This window comes from Stegodyphus dumicola, chromosome 10 (genome assembly GCF_044657685.1).
Source record: "Stegodyphus dumicola isolate Sdum_Otavi_A_Nest chromosome 10, ASM4465768v1".
In the NCBI taxonomy this organism is placed as follows: Eukaryota; Metazoa; Arthropoda; class Arachnida; order Araneae; family Eresidae; genus Stegodyphus; species Stegodyphus dumicola.
The window spans coordinates 94,687,732-94,713,433 of NC_140777.1; the positions used below are offsets into that span (position 1 = coordinate 94,687,732).

Sequence of the window (25,702 nt, forward strand, 5' to 3'; positions counted from 1 at the left end):
ATATTCCCATTAATGAAATACACGAGGAAATGTGAAAAGAAAATAAAGATGATATAATAAATTTTTCACAGCAATGGTGGCAGTGCCCCAATCATCTAACATAGGATTCTTCAACCTTTCATGTCCAAGGGCCACATCAGTAAATTCAAAAAGATCCACGGGCCACATGTCTCTCTCTCTCAAAAAAAAAAAAAAAAAAAATGTAGTCAGACTATTTATATAAATAAGGGAGTTTTGTTTTGCAAGACTACGATAACTTTTTTTTAACTAAAGGGGGGAACTTATAAAAATTATTGTACAGAACGATGTTACAAAATGCATTTACAATGAAAATAGGAAAAAACTTACATTACTGGAGATAGTAGTTACTTTAGTTTTAATGGAAATTCAACACTGTTTTTGCTTGATTAAAGCTTCAATATCCCAATTAATCTGTTGCTATAATTCGTAAAGTTTCCTCCAAATGTCTGTCAGCCATGCTCTTGTTTTTGATTTTAGGATTTTCATTTTACTAAAAAGCTGTTCCCATACGTAAATACTGTCACAGATAGAACACATGAAAAGTGCATGTTTACGAATTCCAGGCTATTTGTCTTCGGTCACGTACTTCGAATAAAAATTAATTAATGTAGAAGTTTCAAAAAACTTATTTTACTGCAGTCACACTGTAAATCTATAAATTCTAACTGAAGCTCAGGGGGAATACTTTCAACGTCTATTGAAAATGGCAAGGAGAACATTCATTAAAATTTCATTTATACAAAAATCCACTTTTGAATTCCTCTTTCAAATTTGAAATGCCTTGTACATAATTATTTGAATTCCCTGTTGTAGAGTACACTCCATTAACTTTGGAAAGCGAGTGGAATTTTTATTTAGCAACTGACTTTCCCGCAGGATTAATTTTGTCTCAAAAGCTTTCACAAAATGATAAAGATTATGAACAAGTAGATCTTTTCCCAGTAAGCAGTCGTTCAAATCATTGACATGACCTGTAATATCGACAAGAAATTCAAAGTCTTCCAATCATTTCTCACCACTGAACTCGTGAATACATTTCTCTTTAAATTCCATGAATTCTTGAACTTAGCTCTTCAAAGAAAACAGGCACTGAAGCATCTTTCCTTGGTAGTTCTGCTTAATACACAACATCACCATATTCAGCCTCAAAATCTCTCAAGGTCTGCTGAAATTGCCCGTGATTATGTCCTTTAGACTGAATTAAATTAACCACTTTAACAACATTAATCATATGATTAAGATACAATAACATGCCGAACAAATATTAATTTAAAAGTCAATTAACAAAAATCAGCGTTATATTTTAAAATTTTCACAGGACTAGTTTCGATGGTTTTACCAAACCATCATCCTCAGCTGCAAAAGCGCAAATGGATGTACGTAGCTTCATCACAGCTACACTGTGTTTGCAAAGTGCCTTAACCTTATGTACAACAAAAAATAAAGATCTGACCACTTTTCTTGAAACAATCGCACTTTTCCTTCAACTTTTCTTTTTTCCTTATTACGGCTTGCCATTGTTTACTCATTCAAAGACCATAAACGCTTCTGAATTTTAAAATGTGGATTGAGCATCAGTAATCTAGCTGAAAATCAACTGCAAAATCTGCTTATCACCAAATCAAACAGGATGTTTATGATCACCATTCCCTTTGACAATTAATTGCAACATTAGGAAAAATAAAATTCTGTTAATTTATTTCCCCTCCCCTCTATAATATTGACACTCTCAAGCTCACCTTTGACTAAGTATTGATGAAAGATTGACATCTGTTGCAAACCTGTTAGAGATAAGAATCTATCCTTTTCATGGTATTCAGATTTTATACATAGTCAAATTTTTTATTTTTAAAATTACATAAGATAAAGTGAAATTTTTGAAAAATTCCATCACTTTCAGAAAATTTTATCTCGAATAATATCAGGCATGTCAATAAAATGTTTTAAATAACAAGAATAAGAGAAACTTTTTTTTCACAATAGAAAGCTGACAAGAATTCAAATGTGGGACTACTACCTTCAGCAGGCCACGGGTTGAAGACCCAAATCTAAAAGATAGGTGAAGGTTTCAAATACTGAAAATATCAAAAGCGAAAGTAATGATAAACAGTTTTGAGAAAATACCGACTTACAGTTCAGTAAGAATTCTTGATACGGTAATTAGAGAACCTGAACAATAGAACTTAACAATAAATTATATCTAAAGTTGAAAGTATGACCATGGAAAAAGTTCCATTTAGGTCATAATTGCTTCACTATTTAACACACAACTATTTTATATTTAAAAGCTTTACAATTTCTATGTTCTTAGTAGTTTTAAATTGATGATTTAACATCCAAAATGTCTCAAGTCTCGAGTTGGACAGTCTTACTTTCTGACCAGAACTTAGGGCCATGGACTGAAGGCTCAATGACATCGCTTTCTTCCATGTCCTTTAGAAGTTTTCCTACCTTTTTCCGTTAAGCAATTGGGATAAGTCTTGGATGTTGCTTAATTGGTGGATTAACCCTGGTATCGATTTTATACTGTTCGACCGTTCTTAGGATATTTTATGATGACTTAGCAAAAATTTCGATTTTCGGCTATGGATCCAGGAAGCAAAAATCCTGTTCTTGCTAGTACTGTATTCGATTTTATACTGGTTCGACCCATGCCAGAAAGATGAGTGGGAGAAAACATCTTGAAATTCTTGAATGACACATTCCATAGCATTCCTCTCTTTATTGTTTTAATTGTGCATTCTGCAATAACTCTGATGCGATGCTCTCCGAAGAGAGATTTTGGGGTGTTACTGTTCATTTATTGTTGTTTACTGGAACACATACTGCAACCAATTCCCCTTTCTGCCTTGTCAGTTACACTAGCAACTGTCACTGGGATAACGGTCCTCGATAGGTCGACGAGTGCTGAGGCTACTGGTACTCCTTTTATGCTGTTACAGTTCTTAGGATATTCTATGACAGCTTAGCGAAAATTTCGATTTTCGGCTATGGATCCAGGAAGCAAAAATCCTGTTCTTGTTAGTACTGTGACATCGTCTTGAGCTATGAATTTCTAAAAATCATGCACATGTAATTTTTCAGTTTCTAACATTTTGATGATCATCAATGAGCTCAGTTTGCATTCAGTTACGAACTGCAGTGGGCACACAAATAAAAGCTTGCACTTTAAATTTCTACCTTATAGTAACGAACAAGTCCCCTCGTGAAATAGACTTCTAGCCCAATGAATAGGCTTATTCTTAAAAATAATCTAATTATTTTAGCATTAAGAAGCCAGTTCAACTCGCCAATTAGTCGATTTAACTTTGTACGGATTTGCCTGTAATGGCAATAGGAATATTAAGATAAATTTCCTGCATTATGAAGATGAAATTGAGGGTTTCCCAGTTTTTATTGCTATACTCTGAACTTGCATTATAGCTAGAAGTGGCATCAAACAGAAAGCTAAATCACTTTTTTCTATAGAAGAAATCTGATAACTAAAATCTTATCAAATATTGAAAAAATTCTGATACAGATAATTGTTTTGAAAATTCTGATTATGATGATTGGAGTGGAAGAGACTTTAGCAATGGTTTGGTTGTTTGACTTTTAATAACACAAAACCTTGAAGGTTATTAATTAGCAATGGTTCGGTTTATTTGATTATAGCACAGCATGCTAAAGCTATTTACACAAGGGGAGAGATGCTTTAGTAAAGGATTTTCTAAGAATATCTGGCTCATATCAATGTTACATTACATGACAAACCTACAGAAATGCCCATTCACCTGGAACTGAACCTAGGTCTAACTACCAGCGTTCAGCAACTTTACTACCTGGCTGATGGTGGGCTTGATTTAGCTGTCCTAAATGTTGCAGAGTATATCATTATATGTTACAAAAATCTGTCATACGCAAGTGTTAAGTACTAACCTATATTCATTAATATACTATAATACGATATGCCTTATTGATTTTTAAACTAATGATCTAGCATGTCTTGTTATATTTTGAAAAATTCAGATTTCATTATATTATAACAGGCTAATAACATGAAAAATTTAACAGCAAAATAAAGCACGATTTTTATTAAATTTACTATCTTACGATATTGTTATATAAAAATCAGTACAAAATAGCAACTTTTTATAAAGATCTCCTTCTGGCTCAGAGATGACATTTTAAAAAGTTCTAGAGAATCATCTACTCCCACCACAAATCACATGTATCTCGCATATCTGGGAAGAAAATCTTCCAATGACTAAAGGGGTTAACATGCAACATTACCATTTTCGCACGTATTCTTATGATGTATGTATTATATTTCATACGTATTCCAAGTGTCTTATAGACAAACTGATATTTTTTGTCTTGAACTCAATTTAAAAATATGCACATACAAGACTTATTGCAGTGGGAGAAAGTCAAAAAATCTACAGAAATACAATAAACTGCCGTACAATACATAAACAAAAAAATTTTTATCCAAAAATCAACAACAAAATTTACACTAAAGGAGAGATGTTAGTAATGACCTACTGATCTTTCAGGATATACCTAATTAAAGCATAAACATATACAGAATAACATGCAAGAACAAATTTTTCCCAAGTCATTCTTTTTCTTCTTTACAAAATCACCAAACTACAACAAGGCGGTAGCATAATACGCGATACCTACTTTCATTACGTCAAAAATGTCCTTAGTCTTAAGACAAAAACTTAAAATTCACTCCATTAACAGATATAACAAAATTACTTCCAAAGACAGGATACATACTTCTCTTCCAGATGACAAAACTTAAAACCAGTGTAAAATGTTTTTTACTCTAATTTATTTTATTATGGTAAAGTAGATCAGGGCTATCTGTCCACGGAAAAAAGAAGCTTGCATAGAGGGCTTGAAAAGAAACTAATGTTCATAATTATGTATAGGTTAAACTGATAAAAAGGAAAATCTAATATGGGTTATATACAGAAAGAGATGACTTCATAAAGACTCGTAGAAAGTTCAGAATCACCCACTGCTTGGCGCATTTTTAAGAATTGCACACTCAGTATCCATGTACACATCAACCTTTTTCACTTAAAAACGGCTCTAGTGTAGAATTGGGTGCCCCTTCGAAAAGCGATAATTTTTTAACTTTGTTTTAGCTTCCTATTTTTTTTTAATGAAAATAAATTGATGTGTACATGGACAAATTTAAGGCAGTGCGCAATGCCTAGTTTGTGCAATTCTTACACTTTTTATTTTGGTTTTATGTAGCTGCCATCTTGAAACTGTGCCTTCCTGGTGCTGATCTTGGCGTCAAAAAAGAATCGCCAAAAAACAAGGTGCACCCAATTGTAAACGTTTATCAAAAAACATCCCAGGGAAGCACTTCCGCAGAGAACCTGGTAAATGTAAACATCACCAACTTTGGTGATAATAGTTCAAACCTGGTAACCCAGCGTATTTATTCTATTTGCTTGTTCGAAGTTTGCAACCATTCCTCTTGCATTCATTTTGTTGAATTATCACTGTCGTTATTCTCATTTACATATTTATATTACTCTTCTTTTATTTATTATTATTTTTCTGAATTTTTTTAACAACGAATATATAGAAATATTTTTGTAGATAGATGATGGTTCTCGGTTGGGGATGAAAGGAAGAATATATGGCGGGAGGGGTGAATGCTAATTTGTAACACGGCTGTTCACGCCGTGTTCTTAATTATTAACAGCTCTAAGAACCATGAGGTTTCCAACTTCTAAAATAATTTGTTTCCGTAGGCCGCAAAAATGTGCATGTGCATTTTAAATAATCAAGTAATGCTTTTATTTTTATTATTGTCATCTAAAATTATTAGAATAAATCAATTTTTATGGCGTAAAATTTTAACAAGATAATATATTGTTAATGCTTTTCTAACAATAAGCTTTCAGAGGATGGCAGGCGTGACATAAATAAATGATTAAATTGAAATAACAAATATTGATCACCATGGTCATCAAAATTAGCAAACCACTGCTGGTGTAAGGAATATATTGTTTTCTGTGTTAACTGGAATTTAAGACAAATGTTTTTCGTTTATCATGTTTAACTGGTTAATTTCAGTATATTAATACTAATTTATATTTCTTTAATGAATTTTTATTTCCATTATAAATGCTTATATATTGTCTTATGCTTAATATATTCTTTTCTATACTAACTTGAATTTAATACACATTTATATTCGTATATCACGTTTAACCGGTTAGTTTTTCATCTACATGCTTATTATCTATGAATTTTTACTACCATATGCTTAATATATTGTTTTGTCTGGTAACTTGAATTTCACATGCACTAAAAATCACGTTTACAGTTCCGCTCATCGTCGATGGACCGCGAGCTCGGCGAGTAAAAATGCAACGGCGCCAACAGGTTTTCTGTGGATGAAAACCCCATCCCAGAATTGCACAAAAATGGTATTGCACACTCCCTTGACTTTACACAGACCTATTTTCACTAAAAAAGGTCAAGGAAAATTAACAAAAATCAAATTCTTCTTACGCTTGTACAAAGGACCAGACAAATAAGTGGGCGATTCTGCACTTTACCCGAAGAATCTATATGAAACTAACTTATACTTACAATGCACAATGTAAGAAATATGAACACTATTCAGCTAATTCTTTGCAGAGGTTTCAATCCAAATTAAGCTATTAGTGTTTCATTAACTTTGGTACAGATGGGCATCAAGGTACACAGTGAAAAACCACTAAAAGCCCAAGTAGTCAGCCTATTCACGTTGATTCAAACCCAGTTTGAACTACTATTGTTCAGCAGTAGGCCATTTTGAGAATTGGCCAGTCAAACAATCTTTTAAATTTTTGTTTTAAAGCCTTTTAAACACTAATTTATGCTTAAAAACTTGCAAACGTTAAAAAAGTTTGAAATGTACTATGTACATTTCAAACTTTATTAGCCAATTATGTTATTTCCTTTATTAGCCAATTACTAAAAACTTATATAATGTACTAAAATTTATAGAAATTCTCAAGTACTGAAAGTGTAACAATACTAAAGATAACATATATACCATACCATCCATGGAAAAAGTATTACTGAAACCAATTTTTTTTAACTACAATATTTTGTATTAAAATTTTTAGATATTAAATCAAAAATGCACAGATTCATTAGAAATTATATAACAGTGGTAATACATAAGACACTCCAACTTTCTCAATTTAAAATGTTTTTAATACAATAAAATATATTCATTACCCTCTTATTAAGAAACTTTAGTATTGAATATACTTACCTCGTAATGGCATTTGAATTTAATGTCATCCCAAGTCTGTTTGGGCTGCCGGGATTGTGGTTTGGATTAATGAGTGTTTCTGCCTGGACAGAAGCCATCCTGCTTACAGGTAGTCTCAAAAATTCACCCTCTTCCTCAAACGATATTTCCAATTAAGCCACTTCTAGTTCAAGATAGTCGCATGTACCTTCAAAAATTATTACCAAAATTACACTTATTTGCATTAGTTGATTCAGTGCCAGTCATTTCAATTTCAAGAACTTACAAAAGACATTTAAAAATAGTTAAGTATTTGCGGCAATTTTCCTACAGATTTATCGATTAGAAGAAAGTCCTGCATACATTTATTGTATCATGCGAAAATATGGCAAATATGTGCCGCATTTTAGCGTTAAAACTTTCTGAAACTGTGTCATAACAGAAAACAAACTGTTACATTAGACATTAACTTATGTGTCAACATTCCGTTCACTGACGGGTAAAACAAAGAAACAGGGCATTCACCTATGTATATGGCACTCAAGGATATTCACGCCAGTTACTTTCGTAAGTTCAGTTAAAACCCATTATTCAAATACATTCTACATCAACAGATAAATTTTAAGAAAAACTTCATACTTCTATCTACAGAATTTCCACTAGATAACCTTCAGCCATTTTTAATTTGGAAATCGATACTAGTCACCCACAAAAAGGTAGATGTAGTAATAGCAATGAAAATATTACAAACTTAAAACGAGAAATAACTTGTTATCTTTACATTGTCGCTAGAGCTTACCTTCGAACACAGCCTTTTAAAATTGTGGAAATCAATTCACAACCGATTATTAACGATACACCAAACCTTAAGATTGAAGTATGACAATATGGCTGCCCAATTTATTCGGAGTAACCGTGACGTAGAAAATAGTGCGATATTAATACTTTTAACTTCTTGTTAAACATATATATTGTTCATTAGTAACATTAAAAGAAATTTTAACGTGCACAACTATCAAGTTCACTTTTTCACAATTTTTCTAACTCCCTCTACTCACAAAGCAGAATTTCAATAGGACATCACAAGGTAACGGATTAAAAACCTTCAAAAAATATTTGCATGAGAGTGTTATCTTCTTCGCCTAGCAAAAATCCAACTTATATTCTGAAATTAAAGATAAATACAGCTAAAAATAGTAAAATAAAATATTTCGGGCATTTTCACTTGAATGCACTCACTAATTACTAATTCTCTCAAAATTCTAATGCAGCGTTATTATTATTTGTTAACTAATACTCAAGATAAGCACTTTCGGTTTTTATATATAGCTAATAAAACTTTACAGTTATAAAAAAATGACATTTAGCATTATAATTTTCAGAAAAGCTTGACAAAATCAAAAATAAATCTAAGTTTAATCATGTGTAATTTTTTTTAAAGGTACCTTTATTTGAAAAAGATTTAAATGATTCTTATTAAAGTATGCATCTCAAATGCTACGATAATATGTCGGAACAAGCGCAAAATAACATGGGCATCAAAATTTATTCCCTCCAAAAAAAATCATTCTAATTTTCCTGGCGCATTAATGCAGAAGTAAAATTACTCTACTCCGGAGTTTTAGCGCAACGAAACACAAACTACAGATAAACAGACAGCTAAGAGAGCAGGTAAACCGCGATCGCTTGGATGCCGCTTGTCAGTTAGTAAGAACAGCGCAAAGCGAGAGGTCCTGCTAAACATCGTTCTCGTTTAATTAAGTAATCCATTTGAAAAAAAGTTAATATGATTGTGTTAGATCCTGCATTTGAAGGAGTTGGACAGGAACCAGGAATTAAAATATGGAGAATCGAGGTACGTCTGTCACCACATATATCATTTTAAATTACCAGCCTTGAAATGAGAATTTATGCAATGAAATGAAGAAAAACCGGGATTTGATCTCTTTTAGAATCATTTTTCATACGTATGTTTTTATCCGATGACTAAGTCCAAAGAATTTAAAACAAAGTATTAAAATTTTGATAGTGATTGTGATTTTGACAGTGGTTTTCTTTTCTTTTTTTTAACTTTGAATGGACTTTTCAATAACAGCATATTATCTCCATAAGCCCTTAAATTAAACAATATTTTCAAAAAATTATTTAAGAACACGTATTTTAAAATAAATGTTAAAATCGTTAAAAGTTTGTATTATCAAATAATTCATCAAGAGCCTGATTGATATATTTTATGAATCTTGACATTTATATAAATAGAATTTCAGGATTCAGTTTTTATTCTATATCAGATATATAAATTGTTAGTGGAATTTAGATATATAAACTGCAGATATATAAATTGTTAGTAGATTTTTTTTATTTTATTCTATTGCAGATATATAAATGTACTGATTGGTTTATAACAATAAAATATTATTTATGATGGATTGAAAAAAATAAGCATTAATTTTACAGCAAACTAAAATTTCATTGTTTTTAATAGGAATAATCTAAAATATATTTATCTTGGTGTTGTAATTAAAAAAATAAAAGTAGATGATTTAATGATCAGTACAGAAATTTTAAATAAGTACTGTAGACTAAAAAAATGAAGCATTTGCTTGTTTTGTATGAATAATCATTCGTCAGTATTAATAACATTTTTTTTAATTTTAAAAATGATGTGTAATAAGCATGATGATTCAGCACATATGAAGACCTTCCTTTAAAAAAAAGGAAGCAAAGCATCACCGCAATTTTTTTAAAAACTATTTTATGTTGATTTTCATATTCTTAGTGAAAAATTATTCTTAAATTTTAGTTCCTGTATTATTTCAACAATAATTAAGATGTAAATTTTATTATTACAATAAAATCATTTAGATATAACGGTATTGCATCATGATTAATATGTGAAATTTAAATGTTACTTACTGCCTTACTGTTATTAAGATAATAATGAACAGATATACACTGGATTGTTTCTGACATCTGTGCAGAGGAGAATCTAATCTATGATTTCTCATTCTGCTGCTAAAAGATTTAATTGAAATTGCAGAGATAGTCTCTGATTTTATTATATTTTCTGCTCTAGTTTGTAAGAGCATAATAAATTTCAACATTTTTAAGATGGTAGAAAGAGACAAAATATAAGCAAATTAGCTGAAGTTTCTAAGTTATTTTAATTTTGTTTTCCATTGGATCAAGTTTTCCCTCCTTTTTCATTCTACAAAATGCTATGGTGATTTGAAACTTTCAGTGAAAGCAGAAATATCGATTAGTATATATTTTCGTTTGTCTGATGAATTACAGCTGAATTTGATTAGTTTTATATGTTATACTCATGATACCATTAGACAAAACTAAAAAATTATGTATGATACTTAATATAATGAAAGAACACTTGTAATTATATATATATTATGAAAAATGTGATCAATGATGTGATTATAAATAATGCCTGAGTAATATATGTGTAATGACTTCATTATTTAAGTAAGCAATATGCATGATGACATATGCATCCCTTGATCTGTACCTATATATTAATAAAAACGTATTAAATTTAATATAAATGAGAAAAGACTATTATGGCATAGAAAGCTTAAATAATTTTCATGGACAAGAAAAATGTATTATTTAGGCATTTAAATAGACTTATGTACGCCCCTGTTTGTAATATTTAATGCATTTTTGTTAATATATATTACATTATTATAGAAATTATACTGTTGTAATATTTCTGTTAATATATTAATATTAGAAACAAACTACTTTTAGAAATTCTTATATAAAAGTGCCTCGTTCATAGCCATATAATCATCTGTTTTTTACCATAATTATATCTCTAATAAATTTGTCGCTAATGTTCGGTCTGTTACAATAATAGAATGTTTAGTGATGTATGGTCTTAAAAGAAAAAAAAAAAAAAAGTCGCATTCTATAACATAATAAAGCACTGCATTTAAAACTCCATGTCGATAAACCTAGGCTTAATTTTTCCAAATTCACAAATAGTAGCTCTGCCGTAATATATTTTTGTGCCCTTTAGTGTATCAAGCTCAGTTTTTTTATTATTATTATTTTTTTTAAGGAATAATTGCGCTCATTTATTTATCTATATCCAAAATACAAAGTAAGGAATTATATATTTATGTAAAAATTATTCTTATTTTAATTTTCTAACGATTGGCCGTTTTATACAGATACAGTTTTTATATAAATAATCAGAATTTCTTGAAATTTTAATGAGCCAGTTCAGATAAATCATGCATGAAAGCAGGAAAATCATATTTTTATGAAATCAAAAATGTAATTACAGTAAAAGCTTGACTGTCCAGAAAGCTCGGGACATGCCGAATTCCGTATGTGGAAAAATTCTGGATAATTGAGTGTATAGAAATGTAGTTCGCGCTAGAAAAGCCAAATAAATGGAAGAAAAAATTTCCGAGACTTATGTCAGACATTCTGGCAGAAATTTGAAGGAATATCTCGCTCTTAGTTTAATCAACATCTCGAGAATGCTTTGATAGCAGAAAGATGCAAAAGACGCCGCTATCAGCTTGCAAAAGACGCCTCTCTCATCTAGTAAGACGAATTTGTGACTGCACCAGGACAAGTCCCTCTTTGGCATCCCTGAAGCATCGAAGTGACCTCGGTCTTTTCGTGTGATACAATCTGACTTTCGAACTAGCATACTTGCTTGCCAGCACTATTGAATTTCGCCTATGATTCTTCTTTGATTGTTTTGAATGACTTAATGTGATATTTATCTTTGTAATTTTTGCGTATGTGCTGAGCTAATATATTTTTCTAATCTAATTAAAGTTGTAAGGTATATCCTAGTTTTATAACAGTTATTTTAAAGCTCCTTTCCCGTCTCATCTAGCTTGAGCTTATAATTCCTTACCAGAATGAGTTTTTAGAATCGCTTTTAAATGCAAATGAGAAGTAGAGAGTATTTAAATCAATGTTCTGACTTCGACAGAGAGAATTAAAATTTCTGAATAGAGTGCGTTTGTCTTTTGGCTACCGTTTCATTTCTAATAACGAAGATGTGGAGGTTATTGCATTAATTTGCAAAGGTACTCCGTAACATAACGCCTTGGTCCTTGGTCCTTTTGGCTACGTCTCTCTAAGCTGTTACTAAGCTCGGTCGTCCTTGATAGCTTTGTTAGCTACTAATTTAATATTAGGGGCAACTAGTTTAGAAATTGTGTTAGCTTCGGCTAAGTTTCTTTAGTTTGTCATTAGTTCTTATTTCTTACATTTAGTTTGTGAGTTTAAGCCCACGTGGAGGCATTGTTGGATGTCCTGAGAAAAGGACCATCTGTCAACTTTATTTTGAGCAATAAAGCTTAGCTTACCCTTCTTGAGTTTACGTTTCTATTTTTGGACGTAAGCGATTATTCTTTTAGTAGTTCACTAGTTTCCTCAACACTTAGTTAATAGATAAAAGTGTGGATCCCTACAAAATAGTAGAAGTAAAACCAGGCATATCATCCTCATCTTTGCATTAATAAATATCTCTATGAAATGGTGACTCTAATCTCGACTAAGGTAAGACGTGACGAACAGACTAACATATACAAGTTAAGGACATAACATATAAAGAATTAAATCGCTTGTTATAATTTTTCACTTTGCACACCTAATGTTTATCCATTTAAGTCGCATTTTTCTTAATGCCAGGATTCCATAAACTTGAAAATAGTCTATTGCATGCCATTCCGTTGAAGACAAGTCGCAAATTTTAATCGTTTTTCAAAATGGTATTAAAAAACAGATAAAGAGCAGTTAATTATATACAAAAATGAAATCGAATTATCGATAATTATTCGGATTTCCTAAAGAAAGCGTTACGCCACGGTTATCCATTATTGGCTCTAAATCACACTGTTTGGCATCAGTTTCTGTTTGACTGGAATCGTAAAACTATTCGTGCTTTATAACGGAGCTATGATTTTTTTTTTTTTTTTTTTTTTTTTTTTTTTACATTTAAAAAAAGTTTTTAAAATTCGAAAATATTCCGGTTAGTTGAATGCCGGGTAGTCGGGCTTTTACTGCGCCTTGAAATTCTTGTGAAGTTATTACTTTCTTAAAATCTATGAATATAAAGTTAGATTTAATAAATACATGCATACAATTGTGTACAGAAGTCGATTAATCAAGTCGATTAATCTGCGATCACTGACAATCACTACTTTTTCAATTTTTAGAATTTATCTTTGGTTTTGGTATTTTTGCGATTTAAGATTTTTCTTAGCAGATTTTTAAACAAGAAGTTGAAATTACTATTTAAAATACTAATTTAAATTCTGACTAAAAATTTTTTTCATTCATGGATTTAAATTGAATCTGTGTTCCTTGAAGATGGTATATGGAAAGTTTTCTTACATATAAAGAATTAAATCGCTTGTTATAATTTTTCCCTTTGCACACCTAATGTTTATTGTACATAAATTATTATATATAATGCTACGGATGTAAACATTTTGTAATCACGTCGTAAATATACGTATAAATGTATTTTCTTTTTCTACAATATTTCAGAATCCTAAGTATATGAAAAGAATGCATTTTTAAACAACATTTCATTCTGAACGGAATTAAATGCTATACTTTTCCCAGAACAGTTTAATTTGAATGAAATATTTTCACAAGTTTTCGTTAATTAAATTAGGAAAACAAATAAGGTAATCCGGTTTTATTAGGTTAAGAATGCAAAAATTAAGATAAAAGTTTATTGTATTATTAATATTTAAATTACGCATTATTTCTTTTCTATTTACAGAGCTTCTTCCTAAAATATTTTCTCAAATATGAGACGACTTTTTAGCTTCTGAGGCATCTTTTAAATCGAAAATCTGAGTCAATTTATAATCAATGCTCCGTTCGGTTCATTTCAAATTACAACACCTTTTTTTTTTTTTATAGTGAAATATGTTAAATATTGGTGCTGATTTCTATATACTTAACTTTCTTTGAATATTTCTGAAAGGGAATAAAAAAAAGATTCTATTTTTAATATTATTTAAAACTTGTAATTGAGTTATTATGAAATGTAAGAAAATCATTCTTTTAATACTTATCAGATTTTTTTTAAACTTTAATTTCAACAATACGTATTCTTAAAATTCTTCTTTACTACTTCCTTAAGTACGCCGGGAATCGAACCACGGACCTCTGGAATACCGGCCCAGCCTGCAGAATCACTACACGAAGGCACGCTAAGAAAGCGGGAGAAATACCTTACATACTCCCCTTTTTGAAGGGCGACTAGAGTTTTAGGGGGCTAGTCGCTAAATCCTGGGTGTGAAGAATCATCATCCACAACCCTTTTAGTTAGGGTGCCACTGTAGAGACATATTTATTTATTTATTTATTTATTTTGGAGACCGGAGATATGAAAAATAGGAAACGCCTTCGCCATGAATCGAACCATGGACCTCTGGAATACCATTATACCGGCCCAGTGGAATACCGGCCCAGAGTACAGAACCACTACACCACGAAGGCACACTAGGAAAGCGGGAGAAATACCTTACAAATTTTATACACGTATATGTCAACAAAATTTCAGTTTATGTTTACAATTAAATATTAAGTTTATTATATATTTAGATTATATTTATAATCATTATAAATTTAGATATCTTATATATAAGCGGCTGAAGTGTTTGTCGCCGATAGTTTATTGTTGCTACTCGGAAAAATGAGACCGGAAATTAAAGTTTTCGCAGCTTTTAATTCATATCTCGGCCTATTAAAGTCGTACGAAGATGAGAACGGTATCGATGGATTCGGAGAATTTTTTGGAATCCGAGGATACGCGTCTCGAATTTCAACTCGGCGCCGTTCCGTAGATATACGAGAAAAATAATTTGGCACGTAGCCAAATCCCTCTAAAACCCAAGAAAGTGGAAAATGTAGGGGAAAATTAGTTTTTAATTAATGTCTCGGCTAATTAAAGACCCACGAAGATGCGAATGGTCAAAATGGCGTGACACGGACCTGCGGAATCCAACGATGTGTTTCACTAAGCTCGGGAGCCAGCCGTTTCGGAGGAGATGATGTTACTTCACCCCATATATATATGCAGCTTAAGTGTCTATTTGTCGCCGATAGTTTATTGGTTGCTTGCTTAACTGTACTAGCTAATGCGATGAAGTTGCCACGGCACAGGGTTGCCGTTTCATTTGAGACGTAGACAATTTCCTGTAAAACTTGCCTTTGCTATGACCATCAATAAGTCTGAGGCCCAAACGCTTAAGCGTGTTGGCATTTTATTTAACCTGAGCCTGCATTTGGACACTGTCAACTTTATGTTGCCTGTTCAAGAGTTCGTAAAAGAACAGACGTAAAATTAAAAATAATTGCTGGTCCTCTGCAAGGCGAGCTTTAAAAGGATGGAAAGATCTACACAAGAAATGTTGTGCACAAAGAGATCTTTGACATGTGAATTAACATTTTATTATTTAAATCACCTTTATTTATTGCGCTAGCCGTGGCTCTTAAGAAATTTACCGCCAGTGGTTTCCTTCATTGCACACTACTTTAAAGCAAGTTGAAGTGGGAAACCCGTGGGGCAGTAAGCAGAGGGGCGTCCTCGCCGCCTGCCCTGGGTAATTCAGTTTGAATTAGCAGACACCTTTCCACAAATAATTTTAATTACAATTTATAATATCTAGAACAGCTGTCATTTCGTTTGACCGCTGGTCTTTCTAGTATTTAATAACTAGACTTCCTCACAGTAACTTTCAAAGGAGTTTATGAATGAATAAATGCTTTATTTCCAAATGCATTTATAAATAATTTAATTAATATTTACGTATTTTGTTAAAGGCAGATACATGCTATTTGCAAGCATATGCATAAGTACCCATATATATTTAATATTTTTCATTTTCTCAAATCTTTAATTTGTGTGCATTCACTATCTTTTTGGAGTAATTTACAATAATTTAACACATACCAGAATTTTTTACCTAAGAAATGCGTATAAATATAATTTGAATGAAAATTACATGCATTATTTTTAATACCCACTCGAAATCAGTTTTCCTTCGAAATTCCTTCACGATGGCATCTCTCCCTTTAGGCAGACAGCTCTTGCATGCCCTAACCTATTTAATAAAAACTTAACCTGACCTGTGTATTTAACCAGTCGTCCTATGTAGCAGTCGAGCCATCTAAGTCTAGATCTCCCTCTTTTTCGGGTGCCGAATGCTCTGGCCGACAAGATTTTTTTAGTTACTCGATTTTCATCCATTCTGCACTGGTGTCCTGCCCCTTTAATTCTCTGAATCTTTATATATTTTACTATATCTATTTCTTTAAAGGATTTATAGAATTCAGAGTTAGTTCTTATTCCCCAGATATTGTTAAATTTTATGCAACCAAAAATACTTCTCAAAATTTTTCTTTCAAAGACAGAAATGATACTTTTAGCTTTTTCTGTCAATGCCCAGGTCTCAGCAGGGTATGTAAGAATGAGTCTGATTAAGCTTTTGTAAATTAAAATCTTCGTTTTTCTGCTAGTGAAGTTAGACTTCAAATATTTTTTTAGACCGAAAAAGCATCGGTTAGCATCTGTGACTCTACTACGGATCTCAGGCATTAAATCATTGAGAGTATAAACTTCTGATCCTAAATATTTAAATTTGCTAACAGTTTCAAATTTGCAATTTCCAATTTCAAAATATGGGCTGCTGTTATTACCACATGGCATGTATTTAGTTTTATTTTGGTTGATTGCTAGATGCATTTTGCTGGCTGCAGCCTCTAGAGATGTAAAAGCCTCTCTAAGTGACTCGGGAGTGCGTGCGACTATGTCAATAGTGTCAGCAAGCGCAAAAACCTGAACAGACTTGTTAAAGATAGTTCCACGAGTATTAATGTTGGAGTCTTTTATGATTTTTTGGAGGGCAAGGTTAGAAAGCAAGCAGGCCAGTGCATCACCCTGTCTGAGCCCATTTTAAACAACAATAGGTTCAGAAAGAACTCCAACTCCAACTTGCTTTATTTGCCGCGATTAACCTGCGAAATCGCAGGTTGTGTTCCGGCTATAGAACTTTGGTGCTTCTAGGAGCGCTGCAGGTAAGGAAATGCCGAACGTAGTTCTCGTGGAGACAGGATAGCAGATGCAGGGGGTGTGACCAATGTCACGTGATGAGCGATAAGACATCTGGTTGGCGATGAGGTATCCAGGCATCGTAGCGCTGTAAATCTGAAGTTTTACAGTAGTTATACATAAAATAGTACTAAATCAGTTCATAAAAGGTGTGTGTTGCAGTCATAAATGCAGAAAATAAAATATGATTCCAAAAAGTATAATAGTATATACAGGGAAAATATAAGTAATATCTTGTGGGCGTGGCTGTGTGTGTCACATGATCATCCGGCTAAGATTTCTAAACATCATTATTTGCAAGTCAAATAAGTTTTTCAGAGTACTACATACTTAAAAACTCAAATTATGTTGGAAAATCCTGGTTTCCACTGAGTAGAAAAGCGGCATATGGACGGAGGTGCCTGTCCTCGTGTAAAATTTCATAGTGAAATAGGTTGAAAATGTCCATATGTTGGCACTCCTTAGCGGCGTCATAAAATGCCGTGTTAGTTCTTCTTAAATATTCCACTATTGTATCCATTTTTAAATCTTCATGGAGACGTTTGTTCTTCACATACGGGTGTGCATTTGTGATAATTCTTAAAAATTGGTTTTGCACAACTTGTAATTTTTGGATTTCACCCTTCGTAGCGGTAGTCCATGCTGGCGAAGCGTACGTCATGATGGGTCGGATTGTGGCTAGATAAATAAGTCGTTTCTTGTCTAACGAAAGTTTTGAATATTTCCCTATCATAGGATATAAACATTTCATGACTTTAATCGCTTTATCCCTGATTTGTTGGATGTGATGCTGCCATGTGAGCTTGTCGTTGATGGTGATGCCCGGATATTTGGCTTGTTTCACGATAGGCACAGCCTCGTTAAAAAGATAAACACTTTGCCTGATCGGAACATTTTTCTTCCTTTTCCTTATGAGTAGGAGCTGCGATTTTTGAGCGTGAATTCGTATCTTCCAATATCCACACCATTGTTCTATGGAGGGAATAGTGTCTTGGAGTTTCCGAATAGCATGGTTGATGTTAGCAGACTTCACTGCCAGGGTAGTGTCGTCTGCATAACAGGCTAGCATAGAATTATGATTTAAATGCAATCTCGGAAAGTCTGAAACGTAGAATAGATAGATTATAGGGCCAGTCACAGAACCCTGTGGAACACCGCTAGTCATTATTTTAGTGCTGGATAATTCATTTTTTACCGAGACTCTGAATGTCCGATCCCTGATAAAAGAATGGGTTAGCAGAATGAGTTCTCTGTCCAGTTGAAGGTCAATTAATTTAGCAATTAAGCCCTCATGCCAGACGCGGTCGAATGCTTTCGCCACGTCTAGCATGACTATAGCAACATTAAGTTTGCAGTGCAGAGCTGCGCCAGCGAATTCGGTTATTCGGACAAGTTGCTTCGTTGTTGAGAGGTGAGCACGGAACCCAAATTGTTCCGGCGGAAGATGCTGAAAATATGGTTTCAGTCTATTCAGGATAATTCTCTCAAAAATTTTGCTTAAGCCCGGCAGTAGACTAATAGGACGATATCCGTCTGGTCGGGTGTGATCTTTAGCCGGTTTAGGTAGTAAAATAATTTTAGCAATTTTCCAAGGTGTTGGAAAGTAAGAAAGAGCAAGACAAGCATTAAAAATACTTGTCAGGCTGCAGATGATGTTAGGCGGCAAATTTTTAATTGCTGTATTGCTGATTTCATCAATTCCTGGAGATTTCTTTTGTCTCAGGTGTTTGATAATATTAGTCGTTTCAGTAGGAGTGGCGTATTTAATTGGAAGTCTGACTGAAGGGGCGTTGAGCCAATCCCTCACTCGTAGGAGGGTCTTTAATTCGAAATCAGAGTCATTTGGCCAATCATCTGGCGAGAACTGTTCTTGGAGGTGTGCTGCGAAGATTTCTGCCTTTTCCTGATTGGAGATGGCAATATTACCTCTGTCATAGAGGGGTCGATTACTTGTGAAGGAAGTTTTAAAATTTTTGATTAAAGACCAGAATGTACCTTCTCTAGAATCCAGATTTAACATTTTATCATCCCATAGTTCTTCTTTGAAGGTTTTAATGGCCTTCTGAATTTGCTTATTTTTACGATTTATTTCACGTTTAAGTGCCGGGTCCCACGTTAAATGATAACATTTCCTGAGTCTATTTCGCTCTCTCATAAGCTGTCGTATATTAAGGGGCAGTCTGAAAGCCTTATCACGATTAGTAATTTCAGTACTGGCTTCCTTAATTGCACCTTGAATGCTTTCACTTAAGGCATTAATTACGGTGTTTATGCCTTGTTTGGTATTGAGATTTTGCAGTCGAGGAGGTGAGTTTTTCATGATATTGCTGAAGAGATTCCAATTCGTAATTCGCTTAGTAGAGAACTCAGAAGTTTTTGTCGCTCCTAATGTTGCGATTACGGGGAGGTGGTCAGAGGACAATTCATGAAATACTTCCATTGCAACGGGGATAGTCGTTGTAGTGACTGCAATGTCTAGTATATCAGAAAATTCAATTCTATTATGGAGCCGCGTGTATTCTGGTGGGGCATGTAGCGCCACCGGATGCTGTAAAATATATTCATGGAGAATTTTACCATTTAGGTTTGTTCGACGACAGTTCCAGTCTATATGCTTAGCATTAGAGTCCCCGACAGCAAGGGTAGGTATGTCATCCGGTAGAATGCTATTTAGAAAATTATCACATAGTCTATTCGTAGGAGGGTTATACACAGCACAAAAATTGATGTTATTAAACACAGGAAGAGTGACACACACAGTAGTTTGCTCACAATTAAAATTTCTTGAATCAGATATAAGACAAGATGCATAATTACGTTTCACATATATTGCCACACCACCACCTCTGTGTGAAAGTCTATCACAGCGGTATGAATTATAATTTGCAATTCTCAGGCGTTGGCATGGTTTTGCATGAGTCTCTGATATGATTGCAATGTCAATATCATGCTCACTTAAAAAATGGTGCAGTTCAGTAATTTTGGTGGGTAGCCCGCAGGCATTCCATATCATTATTTGTACGGGAGTACACTTTTTCATGTAATTAGCCATTAACAGGGGCTGCAGGAGTATGATCTTGAGATACGTTTGATTTTGCCATCAGAGTAAATCCAGTTTCTTTTAGAACAGAGACAAGCATACGTAGCTCAGCTGCAACTTGTTTTGCTTCAGTTAGAAATTCAGGAGCGAGGCCGGTGTTTAAAGCTTGTGCATAAGTTTTATTATGCACTACCCGATCAGAGAACGTTTTCACAGCCGGAGTGGTTTTTGGTTTTGGAAAACGCACACATAATCTGTAGTTAGCTGTATGACCTATCTCATGACAATTGGCACATTTAGGCGGAGTTGCCTTATCCTTGTCACAGTTAAATGATTCATGAGGTTCACCGCAACGAACACAACGTGGTTCGTGATTGCAGTGCGATTGGGCGTGATGGAACCCTTGACAGCGATAACATTGCAAGGGTCCCTTACGGCCACGGTATCTCTCAACACTAATCTTCATTCCCAGCACAAATTTTAACTGGTGTATCTCCTTGTTTTTCTCCTTGCGGGTGACAGTAACGAGAAACAGGGGAAGCTTAATAACTTCTCCGTTACGCCTGATAGTGAGTTGGTTGACCCGCACGACGTCGAGTCCATGTTCTTTAAGATCCATCATAATTTCCTCAGGGTCCATGTAAGACGGGAGGTCACAGCTTTTATATGTTTAGATTCGGGAAGCGCATAGCAGTGATACCTGATGCCTTCTTCTTCTAACACTTTTACCATTTCCCGATAAATGGTGGGCAATTTCACTTTAATCTTGATTCCGTCCTTCATGTTTTCTCCATAGAAATCGTGTAGAGAAAAATTCTTATTATTAAACAGCGTTTTTAAGTCATTCCATGTGAATCTGCTGTCTTTGATTATAATCGGCGGCACTTTTCTCGCACTGTTGATCGGAGCGTTCTGATTGGTTGGAGGTGTCTGCACTGGGGCGGGGTCTGTGTCCATATTCTGTTGCGGAGTGAGATCAGCAACAGGGTGAGTCTTTGGAATTTCAGGAGCAGTCGCAGCAGCCAGGGGTGCAACAGCTTTTTTCGCAGGTTTTCTGGTGCGTCTGGTTCTGTCTCCTTTGGGTTCTCCATCGGAGTCAGAGCTGACATCTAAAGCCTTGTATTTTGTAAAGTCCTCATCCGACCTGGCGGGACTCTCAGCACGTCGAGCGTTGATCTTTGGGAGAGGCGGGAAGCCAGGGTTGTCATCAGTTTTGGTCTTAGCACGGTCGTCCTGTGTTCTGGAGTTCACAAATTCCTGGTCAGCAAGAGCTCGGAATTTTTTGAACAAATTCAGGTCTCTTGTTTCTTCAGGGGTAAGGAAACCTTTGTCTTCTTGACGGAGTTCCAGCTGAGTAATCTCAGTTGCAATGAAGTCCAGAAAACGTTCCATGATGCCGGTTGATGAAGTAGTGAAATGCAGAAAGTCTATGCTTAAAAAGCACAGGGTAAAAGCAGGTCGTTTTACAGCATACTAAACATAGTGGTTTGCATGCTGACCTGAATACACAATCGAGAGAGCACAGCAGTTTCTCAGTCACAATAGTCAAACTCAGAAAAACGAGAGGTTAATACTGCAGAACAGCGAAAACGCAGAGCGAGGGGACGAGCACCTTCACGCTCAGGAGCAAGCAGTCGAATGAGCATGAGGTTCAGAAAGATTATTCTGGATTTTAACCGTAAGTTTTGTCTCAGTAAGAGTAATGGTGACCAAATTTATAAGTTTTTCAGGTATTGCAAATTCTCTCATAGCTTCAATTAAATATTTTCTGTTTACTGAATCATAGGCAGTCTTAAAATCAATAAAAAGGTGGTGCGTTGCAATGCCATATTCATTAGTTTTTTTTTTTTTTTTTTTTTTTTAATTTGCCTAATGTTAAAGATTTGTTCTACTGTAGATCTTCCTTTGCGGAAACCACATTGATAATCACCTACAATATTTTCTGTATAAGTTACTAGTCTACTAAAAAGTATATTGGAAAGAAGTTTGTAGAAAACACAAAGGAGACTGATTCCCCTGTAGTTGGTACATTCCAAAATGTCTCCTTTTTTGTGTATAGGACAGACGATGCTCAGTTTCCAATCTTCGGGTAAACCTTCTTGGTTCCAAACTGATTCGATGAGGTGGTGTATTTCCTCAATGTTTTGACCTGCAGCATTTTTAATAAGTTCTGAAGTAATCGAGTCAGGGCCTGGCGCCCTGTTATTTCTGAGCTTTTTATTTTCTTCTCTAACTTCTGCCAAAGATGGTGGCGGGATGTTATCGGTAGTTACAACAGGTAGTTGGGTAGGTTGAAGACCAATCCACTTATGATCATTCAACCAGTTACTCATTCCACCTGTGGAGTTCCTCTTTTCTATCATTTGGGCTCACCAGCGACCGAGCGGTAAAGTCGCTGAACACTGGTAGTTCGGTCCGAGGTTCGAATCCCGCGAACGGGCTGGCTGCATGGGCGTTTTCGTGATTTTCCTCATGTGTAACGTGTATACGAGCCAGTTTCCCTTAGAAAGTCCTCCACGAAGGCATCCCTTCCCTTAGGCAGATAGCCCTAGTGTGCTTTGCCATAATTAAATAAACCAAAAAAACCAAACCTTTTCTATCATTTAGGATGATGTTGTTTTTGCTCTACAGGCAGTAGTTCTAGGCTTAAAATCTTTGTGGCCAAGATTAATTTCACGGCTTTAATTGAACTCCCTCAGATGTTCAACTTACTTAAATAGGTCGTCGTGAAATGTCTTTTCTTAAGCCGATGGATCTTCTGTTTTCTAGATCTCTTATATTCCTCAACAGAAAGTCTTGAATGCCGCTTTTGGACCATATTTTTATAAACAGCTCTTTTTGCCTGTGTTACGAGGAAGCATTCATTATCAAACCAGTCCCTTGGTTTAGGTTTTTCCATATATCCCTGTGTGTTGTCAGCTGAGTGTATGATTGAGTCTTTGAGCAAACTCCACTTATTTTCCACGGTTTCCAGTTCGGCCATGTTTTTAGATCTTTATTCTCCCCTGAGTGAGGACTGGAAACTTCGTTCAATTGCCTCATTTTTCAGCTTTTCACAATCAAACTTTTTTTTCCACTTTCCCTGTATCTTTCGGGCGTTTAAAATTTTAGCAATTAATTTAGCAATAACCAAAAAGTGGTCGGAATCACAGGTGGCGCCTCGATAAGTTGTAACATCCTGGATATCCGAAGAATGCCTAGAATCGATGAGTACATGATCAATTTGATTCCAGGTTTCTCCATCAGGTGAGCGCCAAGTTATCTTATGTATTTTCTTGTGGCTGAACACAGTGCTTGAAACTATCATGTTGTGTTCAGCAGCAAAAAGTAGTAGACTTTGTCCATTGTCATTAGTACCATCATATAAGCCATGCTTTTTAATTGTTGGTCTAAATTCATCCTCTTTACCCAATTTAGCATTCATATCTCTCATAACAATTTTAATGTCATACTTGGGACAAGATCTGTATATCATAGAAAGTTCCTCATAAATAATTTCCTTCTCTTCCTCTTCTTGGTCTTCTGTAAGTGCATGTCTATTGATAACACTATAATTTAAAAACTTTCCCCTTAGCCGAATTTTGCAAAGTCGGAGGGATTTAGGAACAAAATCAATCACTAAGTGTTTTAAACTTTTTTTCAATAAGAAACCAGTACCAAAAACATGTTTTTTCACATCACAGCTATAGTAAACCGTGTGTTTTCTTTTCTCAATGGTACCTTCCCCAAGCCATCACATTTTCTACATACCAAGTAGATCCATATTATATTTTTCAAATTCTTCTATAAGAAATTGCAGTCCCCTACTGTAGTACAATGTCTGGACATTCCAGGTGAAAAGTCCTTAGGCCATTTCTAAGTCTTTTTTTTTTTTTTTCCAAGTCCAGTAGAAGCAGCAGTCCGGCTAATTTTATCCTTGGATTTCTTAACAGTAAGATTTTTTACGGGGTGGGGCAGTTGGCCCCACGCCCAACCCCCGATCTGGAGGACCAGCCCCGTGATATAATCCCCCCGGCTATACCCCCAGACGCTGGGTACCCATTTTAGTCGCCTTTTACGACATGCATGAGCTACATCGGGACTATTTTTTCACACCCGTTCACCACACGAGTGATACTAGCAGGTAGACTGTTAAAAAATTGCTGGACTTCGGAATTCTGTTAAACCAGTCGTAAAATGAACGCGCTTCGAAGTCTTTGTGCGTTAACTAATTAATATTCAAAGAGTATTTTCGGGTTATTTTCCTTTCACGAACTGTTCCCGTATGTGACTGAGTTCGTGGTTTTCATACGTGTTATCTACGACTAATATGGAAGTTATCCTTCTTTTTGGTGAAAATTAGCAGTGGTGATTATCGATTTTATTGTAGATAGAGAGTTCACTAGCTTCGTCTATTCTGATTGTTTGATCCTTAATAAGCAATAGAAATATTTAAAAAGGTTTTTTGTTACTATCGGAATTTTTCATTCCGGAACCAGATCATGAAACAGAAAGGTAACATTATTATTAAAAACAACTGTTATTGCTTAATATGCAATGTTTATAGCAAATTAAGGGGCTCATACACCTTAAACCCCTTATGATCTTCGAATATGTGACTGTTGCAAGAATTTATTTTATTTATTTTAAAAGCGATTACTTCCAACTCTTTACAGATGACAACATAATATAGCTGCTTTGGAAACTAGTAACCAGAAAGATTGTGTTGCCACAAATATTTTTGTAATTTAATCCGCTTTGGGGCAAAATATTTCGCCGTGTTTCCACATTGCGCGCATGATATTTGAAAAATGGATAGTGGTACATACTTGAAAGTGGATGGAATTCTTTATATGGGCACTATCTTCTAACTGAACCAAAAATCTGATGAATATTTTAATATTTAAAAACTTTATGCACGAAAACATTACAGATTTTTTTAATAAAATATATTTTATAAACTCAACTCCAAATAAAATAAAAAATTAACATGAAATTCTTAGAATTTTTGGTACACAGTAGTTTCCAAATGTTATAAAAGCTATATATTAAATATGAAATTAAATTACGCAACAGAATGTCTTAAACTGTGCGCGCATTGTGGAAACATGACGAAACATTTTGTCACAAAGCGGATTAAATTATAAAAATATTTGTGGCAACACAAACTTTCTGGTTACTATTTCAGAAAGCAGCTATATTATGTAGTCAGCTGTAAAAGGTTGGAAGTAATTGCTTTTGAAATAAATAAGTAATCTCAATTCTTGCAGCAGTCACATACTCGAAGATC

The 25,702-nt window shown here is 34.2% G+C and overlaps 2 protein-coding genes across 6 annotated transcripts in view; one reads left to right on the forward strand and one right to left on the reverse strand.

Annotated features, from left to right (window-relative positions):
* me31B (ATP-dependent RNA helicase me31b) overlaps positions 1-8,405 on the reverse strand; it is a 70,273-nt gene extending 61,868 nt beyond the window's left edge. Inside the window, exons 1-2 of one of the 2 annotated variants that reach the window (XM_035354260.2) lie at positions 8,079-8,405; positions 7,301-7,487 (exon numbers count right to left, since the gene is read on the reverse strand). In XM_035354260.2, the coding sequence (XP_035210151.1) occupies positions 7,301-7,398 (98 nt within the window). In that variant the 5' untranslated portion in view covers positions 7,399-7,487; positions 8,079-8,405. Of the gene's footprint in view, positions 1-7,300; positions 7,488-7,804; positions 7,957-8,078 lie in introns of those variants that run through there. The other variant, XM_085825270.1, reaches the window with a different exon arrangement.
* A 524-nt stretch (positions 8,406-8,929) lies between these two features.
* LOC118179705 (gelsolin, cytoplasmic-like) overlaps positions 8,930-25,702 on the forward strand; it is a 301,004-nt gene continuing 284,231 nt past the window's right edge. For all 4 annotated transcript variants that reach the window (XM_085825276.1, XM_085825274.1, XM_085825275.1 and 1 more), the window contains exon 1: positions 8,930-9,134. In XM_085825276.1, the coding sequence (XP_085681402.1) occupies positions 9,066-9,134 (69 nt within the window). In that variant the 5' untranslated portion in view covers positions 8,930-9,065. The remainder of the gene's footprint in view (positions 9,135-25,702) is intronic.